This window comes from Ixodes scapularis, unplaced genomic scaffold (genome assembly GCF_016920785.2).
Source record: "Ixodes scapularis isolate PalLabHiFi unplaced genomic scaffold, ASM1692078v2 PGA_scaffold0__279_contigs__length_252992795, whole genome shotgun sequence".
In the NCBI taxonomy this organism is placed as follows: Eukaryota; Metazoa; Arthropoda; class Arachnida; order Ixodida; family Ixodidae; genus Ixodes; species Ixodes scapularis.
Window position 1 is genome coordinate 111,039,341 of NW_024609835.1, and position 27,225 is coordinate 111,066,565.

At 46.3% G+C, this 27,225-nt stretch overlaps 2 protein-coding genes across 6 annotated transcripts in view; one reads left to right on the plus strand and one right to left on the minus strand.

Annotated features, from left to right (window-relative positions):
• The window catches only part of LOC8043826 (serine/threonine-protein kinase 11-interacting protein), an 85,624-nt gene extending 77,063 nt beyond the window's left edge, over window positions 1-8,561 (minus strand). The window contains exon 1 of one of the 5 annotated variants that reach the window (XM_029990645.3): window positions 8,132-8,561. In XM_029990645.3, the coding sequence (XP_029846505.2) occupies window positions 8,132-8,195 (64 nt within the window). In that variant the 5' untranslated portion in view covers window positions 8,196-8,561. The remainder of the gene's footprint in view (window positions 1-8,131) is intronic. The other 4 variants (XM_029990642.4, XM_029990643.3, XM_040503638.2 and 1 more) reach the window with 4 other exon arrangements.
• A 243-nt stretch (window positions 8,562-8,804) lies between these two features.
• Window positions 8,805-27,225, plus strand: part of LOC8043827 (kinesin-like protein KIF23) — an 82,513-nt gene continuing 64,092 nt past the window's right edge. Inside the window, exons 1-8 of the mRNA XM_029990646.4 lie at window positions 8,805-8,921; window positions 9,503-9,698; window positions 13,081-13,186; window positions 14,740-14,876; window positions 15,233-15,345; window positions 17,431-17,598; window positions 18,910-19,144; window positions 27,011-27,113. Coding sequence (XP_029846506.2) covers window positions 8,908-8,921; window positions 9,503-9,698; window positions 13,081-13,186; window positions 14,740-14,876; window positions 15,233-15,345; window positions 17,431-17,598; window positions 18,910-19,144; window positions 27,011-27,113 — 1,072 coding nt within the window. The 5' untranslated portion in view covers window positions 8,805-8,907. The remainder of the gene's footprint in view (window positions 8,922-9,502; window positions 9,699-13,080; window positions 13,187-14,739; window positions 14,877-15,232; window positions 15,346-17,430; window positions 17,599-18,909; window positions 19,145-27,010; window positions 27,114-27,225) is intronic.

Consider the following 27,225-nt stretch of genomic DNA (forward strand, 5'->3'; position numbering starts at 1 on the left):
TTTGGACATCAAAGATTTATTTTATTTGCTACCCCACGGGAAATCACTTTTGTGTGTCGAGGAATGCATAGATAGGTTTGGGTCAGCCGCCTTCCAGAATGAGACAGGCGTGTCAGTGTGTGCAAAGGTGTGTGCATAGGGTCTTGCATCACCCCCCCTCTCAGCGACGTATACCTCACACATCACGACAAAGATCTTTTTAGCCTTTTAGACGGTTCAAATGTGGTAAACATTTTTAGATACGTTGACTATCTCGTGCTTTTAGATAGTACCAAGCATGATGTGACCCACTTGGTGTCAAGTGTATTGTCTGTGATTAGTGACTGCTTGGCCCCATTGGGTCAGCTCTTGGGGACTACCGTCTACATAAGTCAGCAGGCACCATTTCGGCGCTGGGGTGTGGAACCGGCATCATGTTGGTGCCGCGATTGACAAGCACTCTTCTGCTGACGCAGGTTGGTTTCTGTCCTGCACATTTTTATGTCTATGTCTTGCCGGTTCCACCCCATGAGCTGCATGCATCAATGAGTGCTTGTCGAACGACGACCAACTGTGTCAGGCGGCGTTTTCTGTTACTCAGAAATTATGCGTTTTACTTTTTGCTTTTACTTCTTTGCGGCGATATTGAATTGAACCCTGGCCCTCAGGTGCAGCTAAAGGGACTGCTGGATGGGCAACAGCGTCTAATGGCCAAATTAAATCAAATCGAGGCAAACCAGGCATCGGCCGATTCCAGACTGAATGACGTGTGCAACCGTATAGGATCAGTGGAAGCGAAAATTGATAAACTTGACAATATACAGACTGTTTTTCAAGAGTATAAAGAAAAATGTGACGCACAACTTACGCAGATACAAGCTCTGTCATCCCGGGTAGAAACTCTCGAAAATCGTAGCCGCCGCAGTAATCTGATTTTTTATGGATTCCCTGAATCAAATGCGAAAGAAACCGCCGCTGCTTGTGAAGAACTTGTTACGAACCTGTGCCACACTCGTTTAGGCGTAGATGATATTCTTATCGAAAAGGCATACCGGCTAGGCAAGCAGTCTACTGATCGTAACCGACCAATCTTTGCAAGTTTTTGTTTTCTGAAAGATAAAAAAAGAATCATGTTTAATGCTCGCAAACTAAAAGGTACAAATTTAAGCATCTCAGAAGACCTCTCCGAATCTGTTCGTGTTGTAAGAAAGCAATTATGGCAATATGCGAAGGCTCACCGTCTACCGGATAGCAAAGTTGTGCTAAAACATGACTGCTTGCTCCTAGATGGGGTCAAATTCACTTGGGATGATGAGGCAAAGCTGGTGATTCAGCATTGACTACCTAATAACCGCAAAGAATGTCCAATAAACATAACCCTTGTCAACTGTAGAAATGTGAAAAATAAAGTAGATGAGCTACGGCAGCTTGTAAACATGACTCAGTCACAGGTTGTAATCGGGACGGAGTCGTGGCTAGGCGAAAACGTTCTCGATCGAGAGGTTTTCCCTGACAATTACTTATGTTATAGAAAAGATAGAAATTCCTACGGAGGGGGTGTTTTTATTCTTGTTCATGAAAGTATTGTTTCCAAAGAAATGCCGATTGAAACTGAAAACGTTGAAAACGTTTGGTGCGAACTTTCCTTGGGTAATGGTGAACGGCTGGCCGTTGGTGCCTTTTACAGGCCACCAGGTACACAGCCGAGCGTTTTAAGTTCACTGTCTGAAATTGTTTCTACTATTAGATGCGCTAAAATTATAATTGGAGGTGACTTTAATCTACCTGCAATTAACTGGAAGGTGAATAATCACAGGACTGGTGCAGGAGGAGAATTATATAACGAGTTTTTCAGTCTTATGGACCTGTGTTCACTTGAACAGCACGTTCTTGAGCCAACGCGAGACGGATAAAACGGGCCACATTCTAGATTTACTTTTATCCAATACGCCAGACATTATCTCAAATACGCAAGTCATCACTGGCATCAGCGATCATAAAGTAGTTGTGGCAGATGTTAACCTTGCAAATACAAATGTCGGTTGGTCAAAACCGCGGAAGGTGTTTTTATACAACAAAGCAGATTATGATAGCATGTCAGCTGCACTTGATTCGTATTTTCCAACCTTTGAAACGTTGGCTGAGGAACTGAGTATCGAGGATCTCTGGCGTGTTTTTAAGAACAAAATAACTGAATTAACGAACTGCTTTGTTCCTTCTGCTATGCTTACTTTGAAGCGTGCACGTGACAAACCTTGGGTATCTCGCCAGCTCTGTAGCCTTATTCAAAAGAAGCGAAGGGCGTTCCTCAAGTACCGTAGCACTCAACTTGCAGCCCATCTTGCCAAGCTGAGCGAACTAACTGCACATGTAAAAACCAGCATTCATACAGCCAAACAACAATATTTCCAGGCATTTGAAGAGAGGGTGAAGAATAATCCAAAGGAGTTCTGGAGATATGTGCGCAGCAATGCCAAAAGTGATATCTCCGTTCCGCCGCTTAATCACGATGACAGTGTTGTACAAAGTGATACCGATAAGGCCCAGTTTTTTAATTCATTTTTTTACTCCGTGTTTAACCCGCCTGCACAGCGGGATGTTTCTTTCGATGCGCCCTTTGTGACTAATGAGATGCCTCTGATCACACTCCAAGTGGAAGGGATTAGAAAGCTTTTAAATGAACTTGATGTAAGCAAGGCAACAGGCCCCGACAACATTTCTCCTTGTATTCTGAGGTCATGCTCTGGTGTAGTCTGCCTGTATTTTTATGTTCTTTTTGAAAAATCTTTAGATACATCATCATTGCCGTTAGATTAGAAGCTTGGTCGGGTGGTCCCGATACACAAGGGTGGCCCAAGGAACGTGGTCACAAATTACCGTCCGATTTCACTAACTAGCATCGCTTGTAAAGTAATTGAGCACGTTTTATATACAGACATAATCCATCATGTAAATGCCTCGGGAATACTACATTCCTCCCAGCACGGCTTTCGTCAAGGCTACTCGTGTGTGACACAGCTAACAGAGTTTGTACATGAATTGGCAGGTGCTCTTGATGGCCGTGATAGCGTTGACTGCATTTTTCTTGATTTCAGCAACGCGTTTGATGTTGTCTCCCATGACTTGTTAATTGTGAAACTTCACGGTTATAAAATTGATAAGAAAGTGGTATATTGGATACGCGAAAATTTGTCTCTCCGTAAACAATATGTTGTGCTAAATGGTTGCCAGTCCGAATTTGCTGACGTGACATCAGGAGTCCCGCAAGGGTCCGTCCTTGGGCCGCTGTTGTTTATGCTGTACTTGAATGATATCGTGGGTGTTGTGTCATCACCAATGCGTCTCTTTGCAGACGATTGTGTTGTTTATCGAAAAATACGAGCGAGTGATGACGTCAACATTCTACAGGCAGACATAAACGCAATTACCGATTGGTGCAAACTGTGGGAAATGAATATTAATTTTAAGAAAACTGTCCACATCCCATTTACGAGACGGCGTGTTCCGTCCCTCAGTACTTATACCATTAATGACGAGCCACTCACTGTTGCCTACGAATACAAATATCTTGGTGTATTCCTAACCTCGACCCTAAGTTGGAATAAGCACATTGACTATACTGTCTCTAAAGCCTCGAGAATGCTTGGCTTTCTCGCTCGTAATTTTAAGCCTGTACCATGTTCCTTGAAAGACTTTATTTTTCGCATGTCCGCTCAATTTTAGAATATGCCTGCACTATATGGGATCCTCACACTGCTGTCCAGATAATCAAACTTGAAAAAAGTGAAAGCCGTTAACAACTCCCTGTAACACCGAATTAGAGCGCAGCTCTTGAGGAGGAGGAGGGAAGGGTACTGGGGGGGTGAAGTGACCTGGGGGGGGTCGCGTGACCTTGGGGGGTCACGTGACGATGCCGATGATGTCATCAGTGACGATGACGATGCGGACTCCGATGACGTCATCAGCGATGATGACGATGACGATGCGGATGTCGGTGACGTCATCAGTGACGTGACTGATGACGTCATCTGTTATGATGACAATGACGATGCGGATGCCCCCCCCCCCCCCCCCCCGAAGTCACGTGACACCCCCAGGTCACGTGACCTCCCCGATGACGTCAACGTCACTGATGACGTCACCGGCATCGTCATCATCACTGATGACGTCATCAGTGACGATGACGTCATCGGGGAGGTCACGTGACCTGGGGGTGTCACGTGACTTCGGGGGGGGGGGGGGGGGGCGGGGGTCACGTGACTTTGGGTGTCACGTGACCTTGGGGGCCACGTGACCTTGGGACGACCTTGGTTACGCCGACGCCGACGCCGCTCAAGTTGGGAACGGGCCCCTAAGAGCTGCGCTCTAAAAGTACAAAACCGGGCTGCCCGTTTTGTTTTAAACAATTACGACAGGCGACTTAGTATGACTCGTGCGAAACAGAGCCTAGGATGGAAGGAGTTAAGCTTTAGAAGGAAGAACCTTCGACTGAAATTTTTTAATAACATATTTCACTGTAGGACTGGGATAGATAGAAATGCCTACCTTCACCCGCCAGATTACATATCGCAACGAAAGGATCATGTGTATAAGGTCAAGGAATTCCGCTGTAAAGGTGACGTCTATATGAACTCTTTTTTTCCTAAAACAATACGGGATTGGAACGGTTTGCCAGCCTCGGTGGTCAACATTGTTCCTAATGATGCGTTTTATTCAACACTAACCTCGTAGTGTCTAGTTAGTGGTTGAGTAACGTTCGAAGTGTTTAGTAGACCGCATTTTTGTTTTTTATGTAGCCTGCACTTTGTTGTGATACTGAGAGGTTTATGGCTTGTGAATATTGCTCTTTTAACTTTTGTATAACTATTCGTGTTCTTCATTTCCAACTTCTCTCCCCCCCCCCCCCCTACTGTAATGCCCCATGGCGCTGTAGGTATCTGAATAAATAAAAAATAAAAAAAATAAAAAATTGGTTTTGACTCAACAGTTGGCTGCCAGTGGGTCTATACCTTTCCTCGACCCCGTCTTCATTTTTTAGAAGAGGATGTTTGCTGGTCGTTGGAACCTCGTGGACTAATGCCACTTTTATGTTACCAATCCGCCCATTCCAAATTGGTAAAAAGGGGCATCGTTAGTTTGTGCTTTATGAATGCCCTGAAGAAATCCTGCTTCCATCAAGCACAGGTGAGCTTTGACGCCCAATGGCAAAAATAATCCCTGGAGAAGGGGGACAAAGGACAGACACAAATCTCCAAACACAGCTAGGCGACTGGTGCGTGACCAATAAAATTTGCCTGGTCTGGATATTAAACCCAGGACCTCTCCATTTCTAGTGGAGCGCTCTACCAACTGAGCTAACCAGGGGTTAGACGTCACTAGAGCAAACAGGTTTTATCAGCTGCCACAGGTCTAACACCAACAAGGGTTAAAGGCTTGCATTTTAAAGTTAGCCCAGTTGGTAGAACGCTTCACTGGAAATGGATAGGTCCCGGGTTCGATATCCGGACCAGGCGGGTTTTTTCGGTCACGCACCAGTCATCTAGCTGTGTTTGGAGATTTGTGTTTGTCCTTTGTCCCAGTTGTTCCTCTTCTCCAGGGATTATTTTCGCCATTCTTGTCCAGCTCGCTTGCACCTTTGCATTTAACTGCATTATAATCATTTGACGCTCAAGCTTCCCGCCTTCGGTCAGCGGATTATTCGGAACACCTACATCGGTTGCGGGCACTTTGTTGAAGAAAATTAAATTATTAGGCGGTGTCAATGTGGAAAACACCCTAAAGAAAAAAGAAACAAAGTTGCTGTAGCCCCGTGTATACATAGAGTTTCCCATGGTTTAAAAAATAGGAACGTGGGTAGACGTCACTGTGGTCTTCTCCACCCTGAAAAAGGTGTCTAAGATTTGCAGAAATGTCAGTCTACCAGGAGGCCTCTGGAGTGTATGAAGAAGCATCAAAATCGGTTTGTTGCTTGCACAGAAAAGGTTGTTTATTCCATTCCACTCTCCTGTGCTAAACAATACGTAGGCCAAATGGGCAGATGCCTCAATGGTAAGTTAGGAGAACATTGTTACGATGTAAACAGGGTAATATCAGGACACTTGGCATTCATTATAGTGACTGTGGGTGTGATGCAGACTTTTAAAAAATGCACTGTCATTAGAAGAAGTGCCAATGCCCTGACTGGTTAGATTACCTTTCACAACAGCATGTGCGATGGTAGTGTGGGTTTAAGTGGGAAGTCATTGGCTGTGTGTGCTTTCTTTAGTTTGGTCGTGTATATAGGCTGCACCTTTCCAATTAAAACTTCAGTTGTAAGTTCAGGAACTGTCTCCTTCTGTCCCGTCTGTTTCGCTGTGTATTCTATGAAGCACTTATGTTCCGAAGCACAGAGTCTCGATGGCGTTTGAGCTCTGCTCTATGCAGAGCTCAACATTGGGAGAGTCTAGCCAGTGGATGTGGAGACAAAGGCACTGGAGAGGAGAAAAGTGAAGGAAAGGGAGAAGAGTGCCCATGGATCGGGAAAGAAAAAAGGGAGCAAAGAGGAAACAACCGCCATTTTGACACAACGCAGTCGGCGCAGAGCACTGTTGAGGCTATGTTTCGTCTGCAACGGGCTTATTTCTTTTTCGCCTGAATCAAAGTTTGTGTTCAAACCTATATAAGCTTCATTCGTTAGCTTCTTAAACCACCGAGGAATAACACTACATAATTTTCTTGCCAGAGCCTGCCAAATAAAAGGAAAGAACCAAAATTGGGATGTTGATCCTATGCATTCTGCCGGGCGAATGAACGAAATGGCAGCTTTCCCCGCTCAGCTCAGAGCAGCCTGGAGTTCACGCGCATGCGCTTACGCCTCCCGCTCTGCGCAGCAGACTGATTGGCTCACTCGGGAGGGGGGCGTTATGGCGGCAAGATTATAGACTGATCAAACCCTCCCTACATACGGCACTGGCTCTATGGAACCGTTATAAAATGAAAATCTAGATGGCGCTTCAAACGACGGAAGGCGGACTGAAGTGAGTGAGGGGGAGGTACCCCTTCCGCGGGAGTTCCACAACCGACTTAATCTAGTAATGTTGCAACACCAAGTCATGTTATGTCATTTTCCCCGCTAAATTCAGCGGGAAAATGAATTGGTATTGAGGTCACGTGACGTTAATTTTCCCGCTAAATTTAGCACAATAACACCGACGCTGACGCCGATCAACCCGGTACCGGGTGCCTAAGAGCTGCGTTCTAAAATATACTTTTTGACACTTGACTAAACGGTAGGACTATTTTGCCAGTAGCCGGCACAATAGCCCTGGAAAAAAAAAAATGCCAGCAGTTTCGGACGGCGTGTGCATCACTGGGGAGAGTTTTAATCTCCCTTCCTCCTCCTCCTCCTCCCTCCTCCTCCTCCTCCTCCTCCTCCTCCTCCTCCTCCTCCCTCCCCCGCCTCCGTTCACGCCACTTCGCGGCAACAGCCTGCAGCTGCTCATTAAAAAAATATTAACCCACTCGGCGCACTTGTACACGCCGCTTTGCAGCGGCCCGCCGGCGGCCCAAGCCCCGCTGTCCCCCATTGCACCCCCGAAAGGGAGTCCCATACCATTTAGTTAAGCAACGTTTCGTCCACATTTTTTTTTCTTCTTTTCAGTGATAACTGTAAAAAAGAAACGCATAAAACATTGCCAAATGTGTAAAAAAAAAAAAAAAAAAAAAAAAAAAGAATGTAATCTTTTTAGGTTTGATGCGTGTGAAGCGGACACCTTTCCACTGAGCTACTCTACAGCACGACCAACTCTGCTCTACAGCTTCAAATATTCGTTTTCACAAATCGTTTTATACGAAATCCAATAGGGGACAACTGCCGGCATTTCTTTTCCCGGGTTATTGTGCCAGCAGAATATCCACATCCTATTCGTTTTCCCAAATCGTCTTATACGAGATCCAATAGGAAACAACTGCCGACATTTCTTTTCCCGGGTTGTGTTGGCCGACCGAATATCCACTTCCTTGCTAGCAACCTCGAGACTGGGACGAGAAGGGACGGACAAACACAATGTCTTAACCACCACCTGCCCGTTTGCGCCCTAACCTTTTGTATACTTTTTGACGTACACCCGGTGTCAAGAGATCCCGGGTACGGTGTTTTCAGCCACAAACTCACCGTGTTCCCTCAAAAACACCGCTAGACCGTGTATCCTGTCGCTTCGTGTCGAGCTTGTACTCATGACTTGTGGCCCCGGCGGATCTCACGGCTCACATGCACAACGCCTGTCATCTCCTCCCAGACACAAGAGAAGCGGGGATGACCAGGGATGACCTCTTGGAGTGGGTGGTAATGCGCATCCAACGGCGTTGTTGCCTGGTGTCAGACGACAAGCGCCGCGCCCTGTTTTCGCGTTAGGCCTGCCGAGTGATTTCGTACGCGCACTATCACTCGACGTTGTCGGTGTAATGTATGTCACACATTTTAAAATAAATATGCGAAGAATTGCACGTAACTAAGAGGAGTCGGCTGGTCAGCTGTTAAAATTGTCATGTCCCTCTGTACAAACAAGGCTTGACATCCCTAAAATAATATGGAAGCGCGTTCCAATTGTGGCGCTAGTAACAAAAACAAATACCTTAAAATCTTTAAGATAATAATGATTATTTTAGGTTAAAAAATCACGTAATTTTATGTGTTCTTTATTAAAACAAATTTTAGCTTTCAATATTTAAAAAACTTATATAAAAAATCTAAACATTTTTGGTTTTCGGAACGCGCAGGTACGCGCTCCGCGCGCCAAAAGCACCAAAAGCGCCAAACCCAAACGGCCGGCACATTCGAACTTGGTATGCTCTTGGTACTGGCCATTGTAGGTTTTTAATCTCCAATTTGATTTGTTCTTTTTTTTTATCACAAGTGTATACATTAGTTCCTACACAAGAAACGTGCACATGATGAAGCCAGCGTAAGTGCCGTTGCATTTGTTTCCTTTCAAAACATTCGAACGTTTAGAAGGCCTCCCTCAGAAACGTCAACGGTGTTCGTCGGTTGACGCCGTCGTTCGTAAATTTCTCTCGGCTCTTCAGATTCCCGCGCGTCAATGCCTCTTAAAACTAGGTAGTGAGCTCGAGCGCTCGATTAATTTCTCCTGATCCTCTTACCTCAGGCTAAGTGTTTCTTTTTAGATACGTGACTAAAAGACGAAACAGCAGGCCTCGCGAGCAAGAGCCGGCTGCCCGTGTCAGTTTAGCGCAGCTGCCCTGTGTTTACTGTCTCTAATGGACAAAAAGAAAGAGTTCAAAGGAGCTGGTATTTAGACTTTGTTTGTGCTGTTCTTCTATTTGCCGCAGTGTCGGTGTCCTTTGTGGTTATGTTCAATTTACTGTTTAACTGACGAAAATAAACACTGGAAAAGACACGACGACACATCGATGATGATGTGTCGTCGTGAATAAATGTTGAATGCAGAAAGTTGCACCGAGCCCCCTTGACTTGAGTCGTCTAAGTAACAGATGTTTGTCTGTTTATTTATTTATTTTTTTGTAGAAGGGGCAAGACTCCCAAAAAGAAGGCACCTTGCAAGCCCTCGTCACCCGACAGCCAGGATCCCGTCGAAGTTTACTGTCGAATCAGACCACTGTACAACCCCAACGACGTACCGGTCGTGCGGTTGATCGACAACAAGGTCGTGCAACTTGAACCTTCGGAGGGCAATGTGCAGTCGAGAAACGCTTCGAAACAGGTAAGTCAAGCCCAGTAAAGTCACTACGGCAGTACTCCCCCCCCCCCCCCCCCCCCCCCCCCAACACACAGCCTGCTCTTGTGGCTTGCCGCGACAACCCCCCTCCTCCCCAGTGATGCCACTGGTCGGGCCATCCCGACTTTGGAGTTTGGATACAGCGTGTCTTCCTATTCATATTTCTGGGTTTCTGGATGTCCAGCATCAACCTTTTGTGGTTAACATTCTGTCTTGTGGGCCCCTGCGGTCAATCATTTTACACTACAAGCAATACAATTCCTTAGTTGTCGTAAAATAAAATTCATCATCAAAGCGTCTGTGAAGAATGTTTGAAAGTGCTGGACTGTACAAGGAGTGGAAAAGCGCAAAAAATCTTGGTCTATTTGTTTACAGTGTTTTTGAGAAATCGCAATGTCCGTAAAGCTCCTCATCGCTCTCATTCACAGAACTGTCACCTTCATTCTCTGAGGGTTTATGGCAAACTTTCAGATTCCTCTTCAGGGTGTCTTCTTCGCTAACATCGCCTTCATCATTAGGTACTTGAACAGCTAACATCCTTTTAGTGAAAACCGAACAGAGAAAGAGCTGCAATGATGAACAATGTGTGAATGTGCAAGCAAAATTCCGTTTGTCTAGAACAGGGGTCTCAAACTCATTCAAGTGAAGAAGCCAGATAGCCCCCCCCCCCCCCGGAAGGTTGAACGCCAACGTAAGGGGGGGGGGGGGGGGGAAGGGGGAACAGGCAAGAGAGGGATTAAAGGTTTTATTGGGAAGGTGCCTCGTGCTCTTTGGCCTTTATAAGCTTGCAGTTTGGAAGTGTCAATTCTAGCTTTGATTTGCTTATGTAACTACTTTGGGCCCTTACCTCATATAATAACACAAATTAAAATGTTACCAGCCAGCCACCCTACTTTTACTTCTTTAGTACAAGAGAGTAAGTACTCTGTCATCCCCGTTGCTCAGTTCCCTCGGAAATTATTTTAGCTCAACAAGTGCCGGTTTCGGCTGAAATTTGGGCAGTGTTGCCTGGGATGTGCCTGGAACCCAGTTTAATCGCCAAAAAATATCTGAAATTGCTTTCATTGTCCCTTTAAGTATCCTCCTCTAGGCGTCGTTCTTGACATCATCCTAGACGTCATTCTTGGGGTCTTCCTAGATGTCGTCCTCTAGGCATCGTTCTCGAGGTCGTCCTAGACACCATACTTTGCGTTGATCTCTAGGAAGTCATCCTCTACATCGTCCTAAACTTTAATATGTGTAGAAACATTACACGAAAACATTTCTCTCGCGGGACTATAATGCTTTCGCCTTCCTACACAAAAGCAGTCTTAAGTGTACTCGTGTAATTTTTTGTCCCTTCCTTACTGCATAGCCCTCACGGGCGCTGTGGGGTACCTGAATAAAATATTAAAAATTAAGTGACCCCGTGCGAGCAGTTATAAACTGTAGGCTTCCTGTCCGACAGCGCCGTCTGATGTCTGCGATAGTTCTGAGGTAATCAATCTTTGATATTGATTTTAATGCGGAGAGCAAGTTGCTTGCTTGTTAATAATTGGGGTTGTGTGGATATCTAGACAGTGTGTAGTTGGTCAGCCATTTCAAGGTTGCGACAAATCACTCGCCGTAGATGAGAAATTTAGCCAGTGTGCTACAACTGCTAGCCTGGGGACTTTAATGTGCATCACGCAGTATTGATACATGACCGCACGCCAGTGCGATGTTCATCCAAATGGAAACGGCCAGGGGTGGGGACTAAACCCAGGATCCCTGGGTTCTGTAGCGCAAGCATTCGCTCCACGTGCTCCGAGCTGGTGTGCGTTAGCCCACTCGCCCTCCAATCCCCGTGTTTGCTTCTTGCACAGGAGTTGCGGCGACGTCATAACGACGCTGAGCTCTGAGTTGCTTTGATTGAAAGGATAGTAAGTAGACCTCAATGCTAGATGCCTCAAGGTATACCCACTATTATTTTCAATCGGCCAATAAGAGCTCAGCGTTCTGACATCATCGTAACCCCTGTACAAGAAACAAACAAGCTTGTGCTCCGTATAGAGAAATCAACCACGTGTGAATGTAAATATTTGGTTTTTTAGGATGCTCAGAGCCTGTAGATAGGGACATGACCATAAGTAGACATCGCAAGAAGTGGTTTGCGCCCCTTTAACATTTTCTTCGTGGTCCCCAATTTGCCTGAAAATTTGTTAAACACGCCATCAAACATTGCTGAGATAGTCTCAAATAATAGCCGAAATTTTATTTTTTGCAAAGTTAGTGAATTAACGATTTTCGTCCTCATCATGTTTTTCAAACTGAGTCTCTACTGGCAACAATAAAAAAGTGATGCCAGCAGCAGGCAGGAGTTCACTCTTGGGACTCTAGATTTTGTTCCCAACTAATTGCCAGCAGTTTCATGGTGTCAAATGAATGCCTTGGAAGCTGGCTCCAGCACCCTGCGTAGCAGCACGAAACAAATGCTCGGCATATTTTATTTTTTGGCTGCCTGCTCGATTGGCAAGCCTGCCAGCCACTGATGTTACTGCACTGAAAAGTGCGTGTATACTTGAATGTTAGTTTTGGCATCATTTTAACTTGCTGATTTCACAATAACTACCGTAAAATACCGCGAAAGCGCCCACTTTGTTCAAGCACCCACTATTCACTTTTCCCAAACCTGTGAATTCTGAAAATTTTACGTTAAGCGCCCAATTTGACTGGACAAGCACCCATGTTTTCAGTGAACCCAGTTTTCAGTAAAATCGGGGTGGGCGATCTCCAGTATATTACGGTGTTCTGAATTTCGCAAGACTAAAAAGCGTATCAGAAAGGATAAAGGCCGGTGATTCCTAAAATATTGTTAGTTAGGATAGCTCAGAAAATCGCCAGAGTACCCATTTAACAGTTCAGGACAAGTATAACACGTCTGCTTTCCCCGTTTTGACTCAATAGTTTTGCACAAACCATGCTCGTTCATGGCTTGGCTTGGAGCTCTACCAACAACAGGCAACACTGATTCCTTTTTAAAATTTTGCTCCTATTTTGTTTGTGACTAGAAATATGATATTGAGGGCAACAACTTTGATATTGAAGACAGCAATTTAGTTGTTGAGGGTCAGAAATTCCCAAAAACTAAAAATGATTAAGGAGTTAATGGTGATTCATGTGTGATACAAGCTTCTTTGTGAGCTATTGAAGCAGCCACCCATGTATGCACAGCGCATACAAATCTTTTACGTGCAGTCCTGACACTAGTCATGGGCTTTCTCCAAGTCTGGACTATGGTGTAAACTATCTAAGTTTTTAGTTTTTTTTTTTAGATTGAAATTTACTGGGTGCTGTCTATGGTCTGAACAATACCATACTTACGTTGGGATATACATTGATTTTTCAGTACCAGTACACCTTCAAGTGCGTGTTTGACCCGACTGCCACGCAGCAGGAAGTGTTCGAGCAAATTGGGCTCCCTCTGGTCTATGATCTCCTGCATGGAAGGCCAGGTATGAGGCTCTAGTTGTTTAATCGTTGGAACTTTGTTTTGCTTGTGAAAACGTGACTGTGCCTCGAGCACCTGAGCCGGATTGGTAATCATTTAGGAAACAGAGTAATAAAAAAAAAATACTTTGCCAAAGTGTGACTTCATGAGTGACAGATAAATGCAAAAACTCACCAGCAGAGAATGCAGAAATTGTGTCGGCACTTCCCACCTCATTTCTTACAAAGCAACAAAATTCACTCTTATAGTAATTACTGCTCTTACTAATCTAGGAGTGTTCTCTTTCTACTTATTTTTGTCGCTCTCTTTACAAAGTACTGTATGGCCATTTTCACCTTGGTGTTCTTTATTTCGTATTATAAATTACATTGTATCACCTTATGTTTGTTTTGTCACATGTTTTCTTGTTTATCCCTAACGTAATGTGTGCCCTCAATGATGCACCAATGGGGCATTATTGAGGGCACACTGTATGTCTTGAATAAATAAATAAATTGACTGTACAATACACATGGCTAAAACTAAACGACTTTGCAGAAGTTTTTTGTTTTTTTATGTTTAGTTTTTCGGGGCGGAGAACTTTTTTTTTTCTTTTATAATTCAAAAGTTTTAGAGCACTCTTTTTTTTTTTTTTTTATGACTCTTGAAAAAAATCATACGAGGCAAAACCAGACTGTTGGTGTGCTGCTCTAGTCATGTCTCATTATTATGGACCCCATGAATATGAATGTCTTGCTATAAAGGCAGCATTTTCAGGGAGGAACTGAATACATGTATGCATTCTTTTCTCATAAGTATGGGCGTTATTTTTGGAGAGCGGAGGTGTTCATGGTGACGAAACATCACTGTATTACAGTCCATACATGATATGAGAGATTTCTTGCTTTCTGATGAATGAATGCTCTAAAGAAAGCTTCGCTTTGTCGACACTTGAGATGACAAATAATGTGGCATGCTTTTGGGGACTGCTAGAATATTTGCTTGGAAGCAGACTTGCAAAAGCATCCTCAACAGGCCGTCAGGCATGACACTATGTACCGTAAAATCCCGAGCGAGCGCTCACTAAAAATTTGGACATAGTCATGCAGAACGGGGGATGGGCACTCCTCAGGTCAGCAATATGTAAAGGTATCTCCTTTATGTACTTTACGAATGTTTCGAAACTGAGGGGAGAGCGCTTATTGTGGAATGGGTAAATGCGGTGTATTTTACAGCAGACATTGCTACTTCGCAAGTTGACTTCGAGTGAACCAGCCCTGTAAGATAGCACGTGGCAACTAGACCGTTCCAACGAAGCCCAAAAGACCATGCAAGTCTTTGCCTCTGAATCTGTTTTTTTTATTGGAGCATGGACGGCCATGGCCAATCCCACTCCAGCAAAAGACCGCGCAGCTCTTCGTGGACTGCGACATTGGCAGACATGCTTTGAGTTTCATCGACGCTCTATTTGCCACGGAATGCATTTCTTTCTGTTTTCCATCCTGATTTTGTTACTACAATGAGTGCAAGGGTAGCCTGTTGTTTTAAGTTTGGTCACTCGCATTTCCGTCTTCCCAGGCCTTCTCTTCACGTATGGCATCACATCTTCGGGAAAGACCTACACCATGACTGGAAAGCCTGAAGACGGTGGCATGCTCCCGCGCTGCCTGGACGTGGTCTTCAACTCTATCGGAGAGCTCCAAGCCCGGAAATATGTACGAAACTGTGGCCCACCCTTTGGCACGCCAGCCTTCAACGATCTTCCAATCTTTTAACTTAGAATGTGTTTTCGGGCTCGTTTCCGAGCCTGGAGCTTCCCAAAATGTTGCATCTAAGATATGACGAGGCCAGTTGCCTTTACGGAAGACTGTGCCCCTCGGCAAGAATGTAGCCACTGACCTCCTGCTCAGTAATACGGTTCCTTGCACTGGTGGAGCAGCTTTGGTTAGCACGGTTACAGTTGGTGTATACGTGCTCAAGGTGCCTCAAAAACCTTGTCACCCCAACGGTGGGAGGAGCTCAAAACACACTGCGTGTTCTGATGCATATAATATTTTTATTTATTTTTCAGGTCTTCAAGCCGGACAGACTAAACGGCTTTGACACGCAGACCATTCCTGAGGCACTGTTGGAGCATCAGCAAGAAATAATGCCCCAGACACCTAAAACACCAAAGATTAGGCGGTGAGTCGCAGTTCCAAGAAACGCTTGCTGCATGTCTTGCGTCATGACTGTTTCTGACTGATGTATAGTCCCACGCAGAGATGGAGGGACTAAAGCTTCTTGTATGATAACCAGCGCACTCTTCTTCACAAAGAATGGAGGAGGTGCGTCTGTTATTTCAAAGTATACTATGACGATAGCAACAAATATAGTGCTTTTTCAGGATGGCATAGTCAGACAATTTAATAATTTGTTCGGATGAACGGTATGAAAAAGAGGAATTTCATTGGGTGGATGCAAGGTGGGTGTGTCTGCACGCAAATCTCCCGGCCAACCACAACCAGAAAAGTTTTACCCCAATGTCGTAAAACTTTCCATCAAAGGTTAAGAATCCACTAGATGCTCCGCCTCCAGTAGTTGCTTGTTGCCTTCTGCTCGGGTTTGGCTGTGCATGTGACAAAGTGTTCCCAAAGCCAGAAAGCTCACACTCGAAGCAGAGCGTCCACATGTCCTTAACATGTCAATGACTCTGTAGTTCTCGGCATATCGTCACTCGAGATATTATTGGGCAGGAAATCCGACTATAGACCAGCACGCGGCCCTGACGTCGCGCAGCTGCGGTGGCGCTGACGACGGCACTGCGCATGCGCAAACGCTTCACTCCTCCCGAATTAGGTTTCTGCGCGCGCGCAGTGCCCACACCTGGTGTGGGCAAACGCGAGCTTGTTTGTAAGCGGGGTGTCGGTCTATAGGAGGCGCTCTGACCCGTTTGTTTCCCCACACCTCAGTGTTTACTCAACACAAGGCCTGTGCACATGACAACAGGCCTTATGAACTTATGGACATGTCCATGTCATCTTCTACAATAGAGCGTGGGGCACAGTGTAATGTAAAAAATACTACTACTCAACGAAGTGACGTTAAGTACCGGATCTATCCCGAAAGCAGTCGTCAGAAAAGGCGAGCTTGACCCACTTGGGCTTTTGTGCTGAGCTGGGCACAGTGCATGCTGCATTGTTCATGCAGGCCAGAGTGGGAACAAAAGAGCCGTAGAACACGAACCCCAGCCGAACGCTGACGCTGCGTTCGGTTATGTCGGCCGAGCGCTGAGTCATTGCATTTGTTATCCCTATCCGTGTAGTTCTAAAGTTAACCGTTTGGGGCGTCACGGTCTGTCCTCCTCCCCAATAGGGGTGGGAATAGACGTATATTGTGGTGGCATTTCACAATAAAATGGGCAAGATACGAGGTCATGTTAGGTGACCAAGAGTTTCACCGTGAGGCCTGGTGGTTGGTTCCACCTCTTGCAGCAAGTTAGCTTTTATTTTTTAAAAAGTGATAGAATAACACACAAGCCATCATTTGTGCTTTGTTATACTGTGGTTTTGCTTGGATGTCTTTTTATCAGAAATCAAGTTGCGTGGGCCGACTTGTTTATTTATTTCCGTACCCTCGGGGCCCAGAAGGCAATTCAGACGGGAGGGACCAAAAGGAAACAAATAAAATGTGTGATAAAGACAAGACCATTACAAACATGGAGTGAGAACACAAGCGTTCGAGGTTCACATTAACAAAAAAAAAAAAACAGTCGTTTATCGCAATTTCATACTTGCCAATTCTCCCCTATTACCCTGGAGACTCGAAGTTTGACCAGTGTGTACGGTTGTACGAATGACAGGAAAATCTCCAGAAAATGCAAATAACCCCCTCCTTCCTATTTTCCATACTTAATCAAGGAGTTTTAGCCGTTGCAACAAACGGCTGCAATGATAGCAAGGCCCAGCTGTATCTCGCTAGCATGAGCAGTGTAATATAAATATAATGGAGTTGTCTATGTAAATTTGTTGTCAATATTTTTTTAACCCCCCCCCCCCCCCCTCCTCTCCCCTCTAATTCTTCCGGATTCGGTTTCTCCGGACTTGTCAGGTATGCAATTTTATGTGTGTCGACCAATGATGTAGGTGCAGAAAGGTTGGTATTTGAGGTACACAACTCCCAAATGCATCGTAAGTCAGGAATGGCTCACTGTTAGAGGCCAGTCTGTTTGGGAGGGGCTCGAGGTACCCGCTGCTTCTTTACGAGGAACTCCCGTCCCGGTTTTTTCAGAAAGGACGACGGCATTGTGGACTGGACCACGCGAGTCTACGAGACTGCCAAGGTGGACGACCTGGACCCCGACATGGCGTACGCCGTGTTTGTCTCCTACATCGAAATCTACAACAACTATGTGTACGACCTCCTCGAGGACAACCCCATCGACCCCATCAAGCCAAAGTGAGCTCACGCCGGAGAGTCGTCCAACATGCATAAGCCTTTGCATCGTGCCATTAACTAGGGTTATGTGTTTTCTGTGTATACCAACAAACCCCAGAAAGCAACCCCCGAGGGAGTTTTAGCAAGGTCGGGGGAAACGGAGAAGCCCTGTATCGGAGCTATCCTCGGAAAAGAAAAACTCAAACTCGACGGGAAGAGATCTTTATCTACAGATTAACAGTCCAAGTCGACGTGAAACGCAGCCCCCTCTTAACTTTTTACTAGACTGCTTCTTTCTTCGGGAACTACTCGCCTCACTTATTGGTACCAGTATAAATTTCAAGTACTATTTGGGTTGTGTTCAAGTTCCTGGGGATTGGGGAAGCCCATGTTATGTGTATTTTTTCAACGTAAGCCCTGCTGAATGCCGATTTCAATTCGACACTGAAAACACCAAGTCTGTGTTTTCACACAGACTTCGTGTCTGTGTGAGGAACAGCCCTCCCCTCAACTTAAAGGAAACATAGACCCTAGTTACAACTTCAGTGCTGCTTCCTTTGTTTGCCTTCTTTCTCGTTCACGAAAGTCCCCTCAAAATTTTGCACTTCGCTAGGCATCGCATTTGACGGTGGATTGCATCCATAACCACAATTCTCCGGCTCGAGTTTGCCCAAACACCTTTTACTTTGTTTCCAGGCTTACGAAGACAGATTTCATGTAAGCCATGATCTGCTTTTTGCTTATTATAAAAGATAGGCTTCCAAGACAAATGTTTCAAATGGGAATAAAATGTTTCTTGTGGATTGTTTCAGTTCTAAGAAGCTTCTGGTCAGTGCCGTTTTCAGCATTTGTGCGTACGGCGCAAATTTCACTCACTTTCCAAAGCAACAATCGTGCGTGAGCTCAACTGTATTGGTGAACATTAGAATTGCATTTAAAAGGGTTCAAGATGGCCGACTAATATCCATTCCTAATTTTGAAAAAGCGTGCGAAAAGGCGCCATATGTTGCATTTTTCTCTTCGTCCTTGTATTTGTGCACACTTTTTATTAAATTAGGCATTTCTTGTTTTGAGTATGAAATTTTATGCCCAACAAACCTATACTTCGTTTCACCTTACGATGGACTACAGCAAACGCCACGAGCCATCGGCGCCGACACAGTGCCACACGAGTGTCACATGACCTTCGAGAGGTGCACAGTCACGTGATATGCTTGCAGCACTAAATTGGCTGGAACAACCCGTAGCGTCTGCTGCAGTTCGTTCTAAGGTGAAACGTAGTAAAGTGGGACGCTCCGTATTTCTGCTCCAATGCCTTTGCTGTTTTTGCAGGCAGCTGCAGTCCAAGATGCTGCGTGAGGACTCGAAGCGCTGTGTGTACGCCTTCGGCGTGACGGAAGTGGAGGCCAAGACAGCCGACGAGGCCTTTGAAGCCTGGTGTCGAGGCCAGAAGCGCAAGCGCATCGCCCACACCGCACTCAACGCCGAGTCGAGCCGAAGCCACAGCGTCTTCAACATTCGCCTGGTCCAGGCACCCCTCGATGCCGACGGCTGCGAAGTGCTCCAGGTACTGTCCCGGGAAGGAGTCAGTGGCCGGGTTCCCTATAGACCAACACGTTTCCCTGACGTCACGCAGCTGCGGTGGCGCTTTTGACGGCACTGCACATGCGCAGAAGCTTCAGTTCACTCGAAATCGGTTTCTGCGCACGCGCAGTGCCCAGACCTGGTGTGGGCAAACGCAGGCTTGTTTGTAAACAGCGTGTCGGTCTGTACGAGGCGGAGACTGCTGGAATTAAGGAAAGACCCTGGTCTCGAGCATTTTTTTTATTGTTTCCGATTTAATTTATATTAAACTTTCACCTGCACTCTTAAGTTCTTGTGCTAAGCACAAACATCGGCTAAATTATTTTATCTATGATAGTTTTCAAGAAAACCTCACCTTTATCACAAATATTTTTGCCCAATGTTTCCACAATACCCCTATCAAGAAATGTGCCGCAAAGTATATCCGAATGTTCTACAAAGAGCAGAGGGTACCGTATTTACCCGCAGAATGAACACTTCTTTTCCCGAAAAATGATGGAAATTACACGACAGGACAGGTATGCTCTCGGCCACAATACACGCTTTCAATTTATTGTTTCTTTTCACTTTCACTTCACTCTGAGTTGGAAAGCTCAGCGATCTCCCTAGCCACGTCTTCGATGTCACTAGCCGCATCTTCATGCTTGTGGTCCCAAAGCAGGTGCTCCTTGGTACCGTCAAGCCTGTTGGAGATCCCAGTCTTCTTAAAGCTCTTGACGATGATGTCACCAGGAATCATCTTTTATGCCTCCAGGACCCACTCGCAGAGCATTTCGATAGATGGCCTTTTTATTTTGCCCCCGGGTGTTGGCGCGTAGTTGCCGGCTGCCATCCACTCAGTGTACAGCCTCCTCACGTTGTCCTTAAAGGGCTTGTTGAGGGAGACATCAAGCGGTTGCTGGACTGAAGTCGGGCCACCCGAAATGACGGCGATGTCGGAACGGAGATCCTTTAAGTTGCGGCGAACGCTGTCCACGAGGTGCCCACGGAAGCTGTCGAGCACGAGCAGCGATGGCAGAAGGGCACCCGGCCGCAGGCCCCACATTGTCGTGATCCAGTTGACCATCAGGTCCGCCGACATCCACCCCTTGTCTTGCACACGAATGTGAATGCCACTGGGAAACTTTGCCTTCGGAATCGTCTTCCTTTTAAAGATGGGGTACGGCGGGAGCTTACGGCCATTCGCCAACACTGCTAGCATCCCGGTACTCCTTTGTTTATCGGCTCCCGTTGTTCTGATGTGGACGCTGCGTGGTCCTTTCTGCTTTACCGTCGTACTTCTCGGCATGTCGAAGTTGAGGGGGGTCTGATCGGCATTTCGAATCTGGGACAAGATGAAGTCTTTTTCTTGGCGCATCCTTTTGAGGTAACGGTGAAAATCACTGATCATCTCCTCGTAGCATGCCAAGAGCCGTTGGCACAGTGTCGTACGTCTTCTGAGACTCAGCCCGTTTCGTCGCATAAAGCGTGTCGTCCAGCCATTAGTGGCTTTGAAATCCTGCGCTGAGATTCCATGTCTTCTCGCAACGGCCCATGCATGATTCTGTACCAGCTCATGTGACACAGCGCAACCCCCCTTCCGAAGGTTTGTCACGTAGTTGAGCACTTCCTCTTCAACGCGAGGAAACTTTTCCTCTTTCGGTCCTCGGAAGGCCCGACACATCTTGTATGCGGCTTGCAACTTTTTACGCTGCGGTTTTCAATACTGGACGCGCACTTCGTCGATGCCAAAATGTCTTGCGGCCACGTGGTTGCCTTGTTCAATGCCGTGCCCCACAACTTTAAGTTTGAATCTGCACAAATAACTGGTGTAACCGCTCATCCCTGCGTCGTCAGTCAACACGAAGATGAAGATGCTGCCAGCGCCGTCGCAAAATGGTGGAAATAGGAAACTTCTGCGGAAACTTTTTTGCGCTTCTTCCCGCTGCCGTCACGCGCTCTGCGATTGGTCTAATTCTTCTCTTCTCTTCCCTTTTCTTTGTTTACAACAGAGCCCTCGATGGTGTGAGGAGAAGGCGAGGGCAGGCTGCATTCATGCGCTTTGCTTTGCTTAGGCGAGGGGGCGAGGGCTTCTCCCTTCTCCTTCTATCTCTTTGCGCGCAGCGAGCAACCCCAAAACCAAACAGCGCTGCAAAAAAAAAAAAAAAAAAATGCTCCTCTTTGTTTGTTTTTTTTTTTGCTTGCGTGGTTTTTTTTTTTTGGTTTTTTTGCCGCCTTTTGCAAACCGTTTTGTTCGCCCCACTGCCCATGCATTTGCAACCTCCCTGCATTCGCAACCTCTAAGACAACCTCTAGGAAGACCTCAAGGACAATATCTAGGACAACCTCTAGGGCGATCTCAAGGACGATGTCTGGGACAACCCCTAGGACGACGTCGAGGTTGTCAGGTCGTCCTAGGGTGGGGTGCGAATGTGAAGGGGTGCTGCTGCCGCTCCTCAAACGTGCTGCGCAATGGGGTACAAGCACAGTGAGCTGAAATGGTCTACTGTGCATTAGGAGGCCAGGAAATACCAATGTTGCTGAAAATTTTGAGTGGTAGCCTAATAAAGCCATTACCAGTGATGTGATTGCTGCGCCAATTGCGCCAAACTGCGCCAAGGGGCTAACCCTGCTACATCCTGCTACATTTCACCGAAATATGGCTAATCTGCGCCAAGCCTGCGCCAAAGGAGCATTTTTGGTCGCCTTTCGAAAACAAAACTAAGAACCGTAATTGAGCATGCATGAGCTAGGTGGCAAAAGACGCCGCCCGACACGAGGTACCCTGAATCAATCGTCTATTCGGTCTTGCATGATTTTTCCCGCGTCGTCTTGCGTTTCGCGCTCTCGTCGTCTCGGGAATCTTGTCTCGCGCCTTTTTCTTTTTTTTTACTTTTTTTAGCGATAGACGTGGGCGTGTGCGGACGCTCCGACGTTAGTGTGCCGGGTTTCAGCCATGCCGTCATGCTGTGAAACAAAACCACGTTTTTGCGTGGCGAGAGTTACTTTGTGAGCTGAAGCGCTCGCGCGACCACAGTCGCCGTGGTCGCGCGACGTCGTGTGTTGCCGTCCCCACGTCGCTGCAGATATGGCGCTTTCTAAAATGAAACGCATCGACATTCCTGCTCTTGTTTAAATCGTAAGCTGCTATAAAAATTCCTCTTTAACTCAATTAATGTTTGGCGAAGTGTTGATTACCTAGGTTTCTCTCGGTGGGCTTTCTTTCGAGAGGGACCCCGGTACGTGAAATATCTCCCGCGAAAGAAAGTTGATGACGAGAAGCGAGCTAAAGCAACGAAGGCAATGTCTGCACGCTGAACCCGCACAGCGCGCTTGTTTGTCTCGAGTTTAGTCGTTGCACAAAGCGCTCCAAGAACTTTTTGACCTTGATTGCTAATGTCTTGCATCGATACTCTCAGGTTCTTTTTTCCTGTGTGTTTAGCCTCTACCTCGCCTGCCGGCCTGCCAAGCACGCGCCGCTGGACTTTTTATTGTCGTATGCTGGACAGTTACATTTTGCATACTATTTTGGGAACCAGTTGGCGACGGTGCGCGGAGCGGCATGGTTTCGGTTTCGGTCGAACAGCCGTTGTCTCCGCTCGCGCGGCGAATCACGTGTAACTGCAAGCCTGCCGAAGTTGCCCTCACGTGCATGTGAACATGATTGCACGAGAGGCACCAGCCGGGACGCTTGCAATTCATTGTTTTAGGTTTGCTTACTTTTTATAAAAATCTGCCACGTCGGGAACCAGTAAAACAATAGCAAGTGTTTTTTTTTTTTGAATTTTTCGGCAATGCTTACAGCTTTGTATTCACTTGCGGCCATATCCGTGTGCGCTGCTGCTGAGCGCGTGCTGACGGCGAGCTTCCGTGGTCCTTTTGGAGCGTGCATTTAGCACCATCAAGGTTGCCGGTCTTAGCAGGCTATTAATTTGAACTTGTTTTGAGCATGCGCTCTAAACAGCACCCACAAATATGGCGTCCAGTGAATACCTCCTATACTTGTGGGATGTCTCAGCATCACAAACACAAGCAGCGAGTTCCGCCCCAACACGTCACATCACAACACAACACAAAAAGTGGCCTTCGTTTGTCCAGCACTTAAAACAAATATTTATTTTTCTAAGATTATATGCTCCAGAAGTCACTTTTTCTGCTCTGAAACACTGTTTTGGCTGCTCCAAAAGCCACTTTTGCTGCTCCAAAACACTGTCTTGGCTGCTCCAAAGTCCACATTTGCTGCTCCAAAACACTGTTCTGGCTGCTCCAAAAGGTGCTCCAAAATGGCTTAGGCCAATCACATCACTGCATTACCGTAAAGTACCGGGCAAGCGCCCACTCATAATTTAGAGATAATCGCAAAAAAAGGGGGATGGGCGCTTGTCTGGTCATCAATTTTACATATGCTGTTAAATGTACTGTGCATATTTTTTCGGGTCTTACAAATTTGGGTATGGGCACTTAGTGTAGAATGGGCGGACGCGCGGTATTCTACCGTAGATTAAAACTTTTGTAGCTTACATTTTTCAGAAATAGTAGTCTTGTTGCTCTCTACGATTTATGAGGCACTAAGTCATGAAAAGTATTCAGGTACAAGCAGGGTTCTACCCAGGAATTTCTGAGGGGTGGACATTACCGGGGGTGGGGGGGGAAGGGGGGGTTTGTCGCGTCTGCTTGTCGTTATCCCTCCCCCCGCTTCGGGCACTGCCGGCGGCGCGCCGCTGAGATAGAGAGAGAAAAAAGAGAAAAGAAAAAACATACCGAGCGCCTGCACTCTTTGTTTGAAGCAGTGTGGCAGGGGAGGCAGTGCACAATGCGATAGCGCACGATAACGTGGCGATGTGTGGACCTGCTGGATGATCTGCAGCCATGTGGCGCAGGCAAAATCGCATAGTCATCCCGCAACGTAAAAAAGAATGATTGGTGGGCGGCAAAGCTACTGCCGCCCACTGCGGGGAGAACCCTGGGTACAAGTTTTATATCCAAGGATACCGTGGGCAAAACTTTGTGTTGCAAGGAAAAATTACCTAATTTTGAGAAAACTGGCAAAACTTTTTAAAACATGCTTATAATGGCCTAAATATTAGCTTTGAACCGATTTAACTAATATAAATGTGCACTTCCTGAGTGTCATACTTACAATACTGGCCATGCTGTTTGTAAATTGCAGATAAAAAATTTTTTTTGACTAACTTATTTTTATTGTTGTGTTTGAAGACTAGGGTGTCCCATTAACTTTATTTACATGTATATACAATGTACATGACACATGTGCACACGGTGCGAGGACGGGAGCAAGAGCGCGAGTTTAGTGGTTAAATTCCTCACAGAAGAATTTGCGATAATGCGAAGCCGGCAGCGCAACGGCCTCCTCACCGAGCGCCTCAATTTTGCAGCCAGAAGGCGCCGAGCGCTCCTCTGGCGGCCAACGGAGTCTGCAGGAGGGTCAGCACAAACATTGGCATTTGCCCGGTGCTGTACAATGGCAGCCAATGCTAAAAGGAGCACTATCTCGGGTTCGACGTCCGCCGGCAGATGTCGCTCGCGCAGTCCGGAGCGCACCGCTCTTGTGCTCTAGAAAGCTTTGATGCCAAGTGTACATGCTTTCTAGAAGGGAGCAGAGTGACATCTTGCACCATGTATGGCATCCACGCGGCTGGGTATTTGTGAGGGGAGGCTCGTGGTGCCATACCATCCCGACTACAGTGGACTCTCATTAATTCAAACCCCAGGAAGTCACAGATTTTAGTTTGAATTACCAGAAGTTTGAATTATCAGAAATTTATCTAAATATGATACTAGACAACATTATGATTTGTTACATGGATAGCTACACATACAAAGCAGATTTTTGCCAGTTTCCTCTACATAGGCCTAATTATAAGCAAGTACAGGCATAACACATTGGTGAAAGAACTGTGACGTTAAGTTTATTCATCCGACGAAAAATTTGTCGATTGTGGACAGTTTAGTCAGTACATAAGATCTCAAAACAAAATTTTCAATACTGGCCAACGCAAGTAGCCCTTTACGTGACTCTTCCTTTGCAGACAGAAATTTCCGGATCTGAGCGATGTGCTCAAAGGCCTTTGCATCTGTGACAGTTGGTAGTGGGTCATCCCTTTCTTCATCATCATCTTCACTATCACTGCTGCACTGTGCTGGCATTACTTCCTTATGTCCTCTAATGAGTCATCACGACAAGCACAGACATCGTCAAGACTAGCATATTCCGCCAGCTCGGCGTTCACATTACGTGCTTCAAGGCCAGAAAGCATGATGCCAGTGAGCTGTTCCTCATCCTCGATGTCGTCTTGGTCATCATTGCTAGTCTTGAAGCACATAATGTGAATGCCGTTTTCCGCTAATGTATGCCTGTTGAGCCCCGTTGAGTGCGCTTCTTTCCGAGCACCGGTGCACTGCGGAGAAGCTCTGCGAGTATTGCTTCTCTGCGGTGCACCGGTGCTTGGAAAGAAGCGCACTCGACGGGGCTGCGAGAACAAAAAACTATGAATTAAGCGAAAACGCCGTTCGAATTAAGCGGCTTATAAATTCATTAAAAACATAGCAGGACAACTAAAATTTTCAGATCTGTTTGAATTAACCGGAAGTATGAAATACCAGAGTTTGAATTATCGCTAGCCTACTGTATTCAGAAATTGTTATGAAAATATTGAAAACTCTGAAAATTCACCGTTTCATTCGAAGAATGTATAATATATTTGATATGCTATTTGAAGGCGACGAAGATTTGCATACCCCTAGTTTTTTTTTAGTGGGTGTCTTGGAGACAGCTCATGTGGCCTGTGGCAAAAGGGTTAAAACCAACCCGCTCCTTTTTCTCTACCTTGGGGGATTTTCTTTCCTGGGAAAATGTACTGCGATTAGAAGCATGGCTCATGCACATGCAGGTCTAAAGTACATGGATGTTTGCATAATTGGAGTGCCTTTCTAATAATCAATTCTACCAATTGTCTTGGAGCGCTGACTTAAGATCCCGGTGGAGAAGGTAACCCATGCCACTCAACTAGCACTCTTAGCTTGGTGTACATAACCCTCTTTTCTGCTGCACCACTGTGCTCGTAATCCTTGTCGACTAGCACTAGATGATCCCTCTCATGGGATAGAATTTTATCTTAAAGTAGGACTTCATCTTCCCAACCACCCTCTTGGGTGGACACTTGCATAGGTACATTAATACTTTTCGCTGCAAGGCTGCATAAGGGGGTACCACTCAAAAAGAGTGACATAGTCGTGTGTGGCAGATGTGTGGCAGACAAGCAGATTTTTGCGCGATTCAGTTCGCTTCACGCAATCAGCGTCTTGCTTGTTTTTGTGGCGGTAGACAAAGTAATGGATCCCAATGCCCCAGCAGAAGTCACTACAAGCTAGGCACATGTGCAGAAGCCTCCGCAGCCGAGATTTGGGTGGCGCGTCCAAGAATCCCCGGGTGGTCGAAATTAATTCTCAGGCCTCCGCTGGGGCGTGCATACCTTACCTGCCAAGTCTTCCATCTTACCCCGGAGGCTCCCAGAATTTGACTATTTCGTACGGTTGTACGATTGACAAGAAAATTTTTTGTTTTGGCTGTGCGTGAATGCCAGAGGCTCGTGAGACGTCGAAGCGCGATCAAAGCTTGTGCTAGAGGCGGGACGACTGAAGCTCCCCCCTGCTGTTCTCATTCTGTCAGTGACTGTGGTAGTATGTAACATTTGAGGAGTGAAGAGGAGAACTGCACAATGCCACGTGTGACTTGGTTAGCAAGATGTCGCGGCTACTAGGCTGTTTGCGGGCAATTCATGAAGTTTTCAATGCACGCTTGTCTCTAGAAGCAATTACGAGCAGTGGCCGACCTGTTCTTTCGTTGAAGGACAAGAATGCAGTGATCATCAGTCAGCTGTCCCTGGTCGACCTTGCCGGAAGCGAGCGCACGGACAGAACCGGCAGCACTGGCTACAGGCTCCGGGAAGCAGGTACGACCATCGGATGTTCGCTTGGGCGGCCGGTTTGCTTTCACACTTTAACCTTCGCGGATCCTGCCACTTGGCAGCTTTTCTGTAATGGCAGTGATGACGAGGCGAGGTA